Below are 10,000 nucleotides of genomic sequence, written 5' to 3'. Positions count from 1 at the left end.
TGAAGAACGTCCTGTACTGGTACTTTTGTGAATAGGGAGTTCTACGTCCAAGGCTTAAAAGTTTTATGTTGTGAAGTTGGTATATGTGGCTTCTCTGAATTTGTGACAAAAGTCTTCCGAATGTTTGATGTGACTGGGAGAAAAAGTGCTAAAAAAGGAGAAAGGAGGCCAGCTAACATTTGATAGAAATTTTGTAATTGAAAGCTCCGGCGCATGAAACGATGGGTCTGAATGGAAGCTTGTCTTTGTGGAGTTTTGGGAAGACCATAAAAGTAGGGTAATTTTTTAGGATTAATTACTTTAAATTTCTCTAATAGTTCAATACTCTTTTTGTCTTGGCCAATTAATCTTACTTTCCGAAAAATTCTGTGGGACGTTCTGAGGGGATTTTCGTCAGTTTTTCGTAAGTATTTGTGTCGCTAAGGAGCTGGTTGTTTTGTCGAGGTAGAAGTCTTTGTCCATTATTACAATTTTGCCGTCTTTGTCGGATCTACTTATTATAACATCTAACTTTTTTAGCGAGTGGATGGCTATCATGAATCTGCGGGGACAGGATATTTCTTATGAAGGTCAGTTAAAGCATTTAGTAACACTCCTTTTAAACATATCTCTTCACGGCTGTAGTTTTTGTCAGATATGAATTTATCAAAAGCCACTATGAAGTCTAGGTTGTTTTTTTGCGGTCTGGCATTAGGCAAGGAATAAGCCTAAATTTAAAACTAAATGTTGATTTACAGTAAGGGGGGTGTTGGATAGTTTAAAACTTTGTCTTGTTGTTCAAGATTATTCCATGCGCTATTATCTATTAGGTTATTTAACTTGCGTAAAAGTCTGTTGGAATGAGTTCACGCTATTATAGGCAGCAATGTCGGAACAGAATGAAATCAGATACCTGTATACGTGGTCCGTAGTGAGGAGGCGAAGATTAGATTGAGTTCCATATATCACTCTGCGTAGCACGAAGATGTCGTTTCTCGTATTGGTGATTCTTTCTTCCAGGAAAATCTTGTGTGATAGAGGGAAGGGTGTTTGATTGCAGAGTCCATCTCCCGAATCCGTACATTTTTGGAAGTACTTGTTCTTTGAGGCATTCTTCCAAAAGTGTTTTTTGGTTTTTCAGCCGGTGTAGTCCTGTTCAGTTCTTTTTCAAAACTTGCGGAAAACTGGCTTGACTTCTGGAAAGTCAGCCAGTTTCCGCAAGTTTGAAAAGAACTGAACAGACTAACACCGGCTGAAAAACCAAAAACGAACGATAGACAGGGAATGGTAGACAGGCTCTAGACCAGTGGTTCTCAACCTTTTTTAGCCATAATGGCATTCCCCCTTTCCAAAATTATCTGATTCAAAACGTGAATTCCAAATAATATGCATATAATACTAAACCCGCCCCCCCCACCCCCGCCCTTAAAACTGAAATTCCTCCCTAAGGGAAAATTGCTCGTTGGACAAGTCAATTACGTGCTCGATTACCGTCTCAGGGTCCGGGTTCGATTCCCCGCTCTGCCAACGTGAAATCAGAGGAATTTGATTTCCGGTGATAGAAATTCATTCCTCGATGTGGTTCGGATCTCACAATAAGCTGTAGGGTACCGTTGTTAAGTAACTAACTGGTTCCTGGCCACGTAAAGGTATCCAATCCTTCGGGCCAGCCCTAGGAGAGCTATTAATCAGCTCAGTGGTCTGGTTAAACTAAGGTATTTTCTCTCCAATTACTAAATAGTATCACGCTGTGTGACTTCACGCCGAACAAACAAGCTTACAGACGCATCCAAGAACAACAACACCCCCACCCCCCCACGCCCCCCCCCCCCAGAAAAGGAGGGAAAAAAACAGCTACTCGACAGATGCACCGCAGATTATCGATGTCTGCAGCGCCGTCTCCATAATGGCGCCGAACCGGGCGTCGCCAAGGATAAAAGCAAAAAGAACTCCGTATATTACCCACACTGCAACACGATCAATAGTGTGTGTGTGAAAAAGAGAGAGAGAACTTAGCATTTAATAGCCCCAGGCTTGTTCTGTAGAGTGGAGTTTTAATGTCTTCCCCTTTTATCTGATCATCTGCATTATTACGAGATTATCACGCAAGCGGACATTCCATAATTATCAAAGATGTGTCCTACGGGTGAACTCGAGAAGGTCCAGAAATAATATACCCTATGAGAAAGAAGAGCGCTGATATATGACATCAGCTTAGATTATATGTGTGACCGTCTGTAACCTGTCTAATGTTTGTCTGTTTGTGAGTGGAACTGTTACTTTTGAGACTGAGATTAGCTTGCGACGTAATATTCACTCGTCCTCCTTGGCGGTTTGCTGTCGGTCTACCCTCTTCCTAGACTCATGTCAGTCGTCACGTCTGCAGTGGGATTACTGGTCTTTATGTAGTTCGTATCTCTCTCTCTCTCTCTCTCTCTCTCTCTCTCTCTCTCTCTCTTTATGCAGACTGTCGGCTAAAGTGAAAAATGTCAATGTACAGTGAACCTAATTTCGTTGTTTTTACCGCCAAAAAATTACGCGTCACATCATATTCTGGTCTCCCACATAGGTTCGGTTCCGTAGTATAAATACTAACACGTGCTTTTTAGTTCCTTATAGAATTAGCACAGCGCTATTAGTTGTAAAAACAACTCTTATAAAAACAATTATTTCTCCATTAAAAAAGTAGTGCCAAGGCGAATTTTATCATGTTTTTATTGCGGTTTCAATATTTCCTCTGCGATACACGCAAGGTTTTTCAGAAACAATTTTCATGGCTTTTACCATTTCAGCCCCGTGTAGAAAGTGATGTAACCAGTTATATTAAGTGATTCTTCTTTAGTATGCCATTTCACCTTATTTCAGGTAACGACCCAACGTTTCCAAACACCCACAGCCATATTTGCATACCGTTACATCTGCTACCGGTTTACATATAATTTTTAAAAGATGGGGGCTTTGCTCAGCTAATTGCTTGTCATTCAACCCAGTGAATTCAGCTGCATGGAATACGGCGCCCGGTAATAAAGTCACAGGAAGCAAAATTCACAATTCCGTCTAGGAAAAAAGTTACAGGTAAAAATCATATTAATTTATGGTTGTTGGTAAACATTATGTTAGGTAAGGTTAAATGGGTTACGTTAGGTATAAGGTTACTTTTTCCCTGTGACTTTATTACCGGCTAACACAAAGTGTTCTGATTTTTTCCTTGCGACTTTATTTTTTTTTTTTTTTTTTACCTGGATTCTGTAATACACACCACTCAAGGAACCCGGAAACCTAAATTACCAAAGTCCGATAGCGGCCCATTAAGGCGATTAGCAGTGGCAGAACGGCTTCCCCTTGACTTGAAATCAAAGCAGCCGAGTTTGCACGCCCCTTGGAGACTGGCGAGCCGCGAGGATTTCGGAGGAAAGAGGCGGGAATGTCGATGAGGCTCTTCCAAGGAGGAGGAGGAGGAGGAGGAGGAAGCGTTTGTTGGGACGAGGAGAGAGGAAGCGGAATTCTGATTTTGTTTGGATGTTTTGGTTTTTGCTTTCGGTGCCTGTTTGTCTATAGGGAAGAAGAGATTTTTCGCTGTACATTTTAATTGGTGCGTTGTTTCGTTAGTGCATTGTAATTATTTACGTTGCCAATTAAATTAGAACGAAGCCCTCATTTCACCCGTGTTTGTCAGTATATGAGATGGCAGGATATTTCAAGAATTATTATTTTATTAAAAGTAATGGCTACTTCAGCAGCGTTACACTTGTAGAGATTCTTCTCTATTTTGCGAATAGCGGCTTTTTCCGTGCTACTTAAACAGGCTAGTAGAGCGCCTATAGAGGTCATGGTAAAATACAGGGTCAAAATAGGTGTATATATTTGGATTTTACAGATAAGTTTATCTGTAAAATTCAAATATATACACCTATTTTGACCCTGTATTTTACCATGACCTCTATAGGCGCTCTACTAGCCTGTTTAAGTAGCACGGAAAAAGCCGCTATTCGCAAAATAGAGAAGAATCTCTACAAGTGTAACGCTGCTGAAGTAGCCATTACTTTTAATAAAGTATGCTTGAGAGAGGGTCTGCTTCCTAAGAATTATTATTATTATTATTATTATTATTATTATTATTATTATTATTTATTATTATTATTATTATTATTATTATTTTATTTCGGTAGATGAAACCTATTCACATGGGAAAAGCACACAGAGGCCAATGCCTTGAAATTCAATTCTCCAAAGAATGTTGGTTGCAACCTCCCACCGCAGACCCCACACTGCAGCAGTAACTGATCATGATACAGTACCAATGATTTTTCATCACCCTGGGTGGGACACCAGCCAGCGACATCTTAAGTAGCAATCACGACACTAACCACTATACCAACTTACCAGGGTAACATATTACTATGGAACCTGGGATATATATTCTTTACATTGCCTTCTTGATATTTAACCGTTAGGAAAAATCTATCCAAGTTAAAGGTTAAAGGTGAAAGTCAAGGATTTTCAGAAGCTTATATAATTAATAGCCAAGTGTATGATTGTGTATCCTTCCTATTCGTGGAAATTAAAAAGGCAATTCCACAAAAAGCAAATCCATCAACTTCGTCCCTAATAGGTCAGAGGTAGAAGTCACAGTTCTTTTTTGTACGTAACTGACTACTCATGTTGCATTATACCTTGCATAATTATAAATTCTGATATTTTTTTGCCTAGTGATTTAGTTCATTAAATCGGATCTTCAAAGGTTAGAGTCACAGAGCAGCTTACCTCTATCATATAAAATGCACTAATATTAGTCGGAATATGATAATTGATATTATAATTTGTTCACTGATGATTAGATTCGGCAAACATATAGTCTCTATTGAGTATACATGTTTTCTGGTAAGATTCCTGATTTTTTACTCAATAAAAACATTTAATAATGATATGTTACATTGAGATATCTTTTATCAATAACATAGTCTCACGTATTATACGTCTCTGGCTATCATTATATGTTTTTCCATGTCTGGTTTGTGTGCATTCTCTCTCTCTCTCTCTCTTCACGTAGAAAGTGGCAACTTACTGTGTTGCCTAAATAAAAGATAACTTCCGAGTTGCTTATGATACCTTTCATTTTGTTCCTTCTGGTACAGTATTATTGACTCAGGTGTGCATAAGTTTGTGCCTATCATTATATATATATATATATATATATATATATATATATATATATATATATATATATATATAATACATATATATATATATATATATATTATATATATGCATGTATATATATGTGTATATATATATATAAATATTATATAATATATATATATATATATATAATATATATATATATATATATATATATATATATATATACTAATACGACAGTACTTGTGTGCATGCATTCTGTGTACATACATGCAAACCAATAAATATTTACGAAAAGATGTACTCGTTCAGTAATATAATAATAATAATAATAATAATAATAATAATAATAATAATAATAATAATAATGATAATAAATAATAATAATAGTAATAATAATAATAAATAACCCGAATCCCTGCATTAAGACTAGTTTCACAGACAAACACGGCACCTGTCACATTAATTCTCTAACTCCTGGTTCAAAGGCTCACTGTGAAGGCACTGAGCAACCCAACTTCACACACCTGTGCGGAAGCCTAATCAGTCGTGCGTCGACCCTACCTTCCTCGCTGTGACGCATTTTCCATAATCATTTGTACATTCTCATGTCACCTAGTCATTAAGGTCTTTTCTTTATGACCTTTCTGCCACTAAGTCGACTCGACACTTCTATGCATTTCTCCCGTTCTTTCTTCCACCACGAGTGAATTGTACAATTTCACCAACAAATCATTTTCACATGACCTTTGCATAGCCGAAGGTCTTCACCGCACTCTGATTCAGCCTTTGTCTTAGTTTTTTTTTTTTTTTTTTTTTTTTTATTTTTTTTTTTTTTTTTTTTTTTTTTTTTTTTTTTACCAAGAGGTAATCGGTTGTGGTGAGTTACAGTATAAATATACGATTGACATAAACGTTTAACTCTGAAAACATTGCTGATTTTTGATAATCGAAATAAGTTCGGAAATTTAGCGAGTCCCCTCTTTTTCTAGAGGTGACTTGAGTTCTGAAAAAAAAAGCAGTCTAGTTAGTGCCTTTCTGCTATTAGTGTAGACTCGTTATTTTTAATGCGCCGTAATCAGTAATTCCTTAATTACTGTTCCTTCGAGAAATAACCCGGTCAGACCTTATTCTATATAACTTCACGCCATTCCTCACACACACACACATTATATATATATATATATATATATATATATATATATATATATATATATATTATATATATATATATATATATATATATATATATATATATATATATATATATATATATATATAGCTGTATATTGTACGTTATCCCACTTGTATTTCCATTTCCACTCATCGACATTCTCGCTTAGTTGATTTCATTTGTTTTCTTCCCAACAACGCTGCGAAGAGAGAGCATCGTGACTTCACGTTTTCCTTTTCTTTTTCCAGGGGAAGCTGTACCTGTTCGACCGCGTGATCAAACCCAACTGCTCACAAGAGAAGGTTTACGACATCGTGGCCAGAGATATCGTCAGAGGTAAGCTTGCCACTTTTCAGCGGTTTCATGTTGTTTCGCTTTTATTTTGGTGGGGGATGCTGCGCCGTGATCGTTCGTCCAGTCCTCTGTTTACCTGTGTGGATATTGCCCATTATCATTTTTATCAGCGTATTGCATTGTCCGTATTTTGTATGTTCCTTGTATATATGGCCCTGAGCTGAAATGAAGGATATTACTATTATTAAAAAATACGCATAGTAGCATGAGTCTTAAAATGGAGAAACAAATCCACAGTTATGTATATGAACATAATATTATGATATTTAAAGAGAAATCCATACAGATAGCTGTGTGTATAGATTTACTTGTACCTTTAGATATATGTACGTACACAAAACTGTGGATGTGTTTCTTCATTATTATCACTAGCAAACTGACCCATCTACGATGGGTGATAAAATACGGGTGCAGAAGTGAAAAATTTATATGTGCTATTTGTTCAGCAATATTAAAATAAGGGCGATTTTCATACATACCTACTACAGAACCTCTTTGTACACCATATTATCAGTTTGTCCACAACTTAATTTCAAGTTGGCAGAGTCAGTTGCTCTGTTTATCGCCACATACAGTTGGCCATGCGTGAACATGGGTGACGGCAGAAACGCACCAACACAATCCAAAGTCTGGCCCTGCGACTTGTTTGCAGTGAATGAGAAGGCCAGGTTGATGGAAAACTGCCTGCGCCGTAACTGGAGCGGAAACTGGTTGTCCGAAGGCATCAGAGGAATCCGGGGGATGAACAGACGTTTGCCGGTGTGAGGGCCAGTTGCTATCACTGCTTCGGTGACGTGGGAGTTTAGCTCCATAACGGTGTACCTCGTTCCGTTGCAATGTCCATTGGCAGGATCGAAATTCCGAAGCAACATTACCGGGCAGTACTTCTTCAACGTTATTTTGTGCACTGGCAGTCCCGATGGATTTAAGTTATTCAAAAAATCTTGCGGACATTGATGATAATTTTCATCTTTTATTGTGTCCGAGCTGAAATAGTCACGACTTTCTCTGAGGAAGTTGTACAGAAATTATGTATGAAAAATCGTAAAGTAACTAAGTCTACGGGAATAACCAGCCTCGTTTCACGGCCAGAAACAGCTCCGTTTCAGGGAATCCCTTCTCACCCCAACCCCCTACAAAGGAGGGGGGTAGGTTGGATGAATCCCTTTACAAACCATCTTAGGGGTCCCCACCATAACCCTGCCAAGTTTCATACCCATCTGACCAACCGTTTGGCCGTGATTGAATGACAGACAGACAGACATTACGCCCATTATAGTATGATTATTATTACTCTCTTCTATCACTCTCAATAGTCTGGTCAAACTATTTTTTAATAATTAAACTTCTATCACTTATATGATGCCCAGCACATTCGCAGTCGTTTCGAAACTGCTCGATCAATCGCGCCATTTTCAATTTCTGAACTGAGTGACGATCGTTAGTATGACTCTTGGCTTGACTCTCTTTCCCTTCATTCACTCGCATTTAAAGTCCAGCACCTTTTTTTCATGCCTTCAAAATTGTTCGATCAAACATGTCAAATTTTATTTGAAGTTTTATTTAGGGGCAGCAGCGCTACGGGGGGCCGTCGTTTCATCTCTCCTTCTCCCCCCGTAAATTCATTTTCCCTGCATAAAAATCACAGCATTTTTAATCGTTTCGAAATGGCCAGATCAATCACGTCGTATGGCTACGGTTTTTTTTAAAGTAAAGCAATAATGGATAAAACTTCCGTGCGTTTCATTCCTCGTTTCATTCCTCGGATTCCCTTGACCTCCCTCGTTCATTCCAAATCTCGCGTCCAGAGGTTGATTACTTCGGGGACTGAGCGAAAGTCGTGATTGAGGCGTTGGCATCTATTTGCATTCGGTGAATGGGGCACATTATGCATCTGGCAGTAGTTTTGAGGATGGCCTGAGCTCGAGGTGTCGTACGCCGATGGATTCTGGCGGTAGGAATAAGAAGATTTTTTGCGGTGGGAAAAAGGACGAGTTTAAATCTATTCGAGGCGTCAGAATTTCACTCCTTTTCACGGAAATTTTCATCGAATTCATTTTGAAAGATTTAAGTTGTACATAGAATCGTTTTCATTATCCTAGATTATTGGTTCCTCGTTCAACGAGTGGTTAACGTGCTCGCCTACCGATTCGGTAGTCCGAGTTCGAGTCGTCGCTCTGATGATTTAGAAGTTCATTTCTCGTCATCATGTGGTTCGGATCCCACAAAAAGTTGTAGGTCCCGTTGTTAGGTAACCATTTGCTTCCTAGCCACTTAAAAATAGCTAATCCTTCGGGCCAGCCCTAGGAGAGCTGTTAATCAGCTCAGTGGTCTAGTTAATGTAAGATATACTTCACTTTTAACTTATCCTAGATTATGAAGTGGAGATGAACGTCATGAACGCAGCTGACGACCTCATGAACGACGGAACTTGCGTAAAAGAGGAGATGAAACGACCTAATTATCACTAATGATGTAATTATTTCTTAATATGATTGTTGAAGCGAATTTCGAACTTCAGTTTGGTGATTTGCTCAAATTCGGTAGTCATGACTTCCGATATCAAATAATAGAATGAAATAATCGAGATTCAGCAGTTTTGATGCTGATATCAAATAGCCGAGTAAATAATTCGATCATATTTAGAAGTCATTATCACTGATATTATACAGGTGAATAAATTCCACCATATTTAGTCATCATTAATATTGTTATTAAGCCATTTAATGCAATCAGTGAGATTCAATAGCCTGATTTAGATATTGAATAGTTGATAAAATTCGCGGTAATTCGATGATGATTACTGACGATGAACGGATAAATGAATTCACCAAGTTACAGTTGTCATTTATACTGATATTAAAGTCTGTCAATGTAATACTCGTAAAAGATGGCGACTTGAGAGGATCTCACTCACAGTTTCAAGAGTAGAAGGAATTAGTGGTAAACAATTGAGGAAATCAACTCAGTTGGCGGTGGAAGCAACTTTTTATGATTACTCGCATGTTCTGTACGAGGGCTTGTTCAAATCCATGGTTTATGAATCCTTAAGCAAAGGGGTGTTCTTTATTTGATTGTTGTTCCGAACCTCGTAAAATTACCGCTCGTTTGAAAGTATTTTAAACCGCTTATATGATTGTTTGGTTAATCCTCCCTCTTTTGCAAGCCCTATTTCTCGTTAGATGCTTAATTATCTGTTTTGTAGGTGTGAGAATGTGGTTTTCGGTTTTGAGGGCGTATATGCTGGTGGGCGGAAGTAAAGTTACAGGAAAAAATGTCACAATTGTGGCTATGAAGAAAAGTCACGGAAAAAAGCCACAATTGTGGCTATGAGAAAAGGCACAGGAAAAAATG

At 38.0% G+C, this 10,000-nt stretch overlaps 1 protein-coding gene across 4 annotated transcripts in view; it reads left to right on the top strand.

Annotated features, from left to right (window-relative positions):
• The window catches only part of LOC135201852 (kinesin heavy chain-like), a 481,090-nt gene that overhangs the window by 119,207 nt on the left and 351,883 nt on the right, over positions 1–10,000 (top strand). For all 4 annotated transcript variants that reach the window (XM_064231140.1, XM_064231141.1, XM_064231142.1 and 1 more), the window contains exon 2: positions 6,541–6,628. In XM_064231140.1, coding sequence (XP_064087210.1) covers positions 6,541–6,628 — 88 coding nt within the window. The remainder of the gene's footprint in view (positions 1–6,540; positions 6,629–10,000) is intronic.

This window comes from Macrobrachium nipponense, chromosome 28 (genome assembly GCF_015104395.2).
Source record: "Macrobrachium nipponense isolate FS-2020 chromosome 28, ASM1510439v2, whole genome shotgun sequence".
NCBI lineage: Eukaryota > Metazoa > Arthropoda > Malacostraca > Decapoda > Palaemonidae > Macrobrachium > Macrobrachium nipponense.
This window is presented reverse-complemented; position numbering and strand designations above follow the sequence as displayed.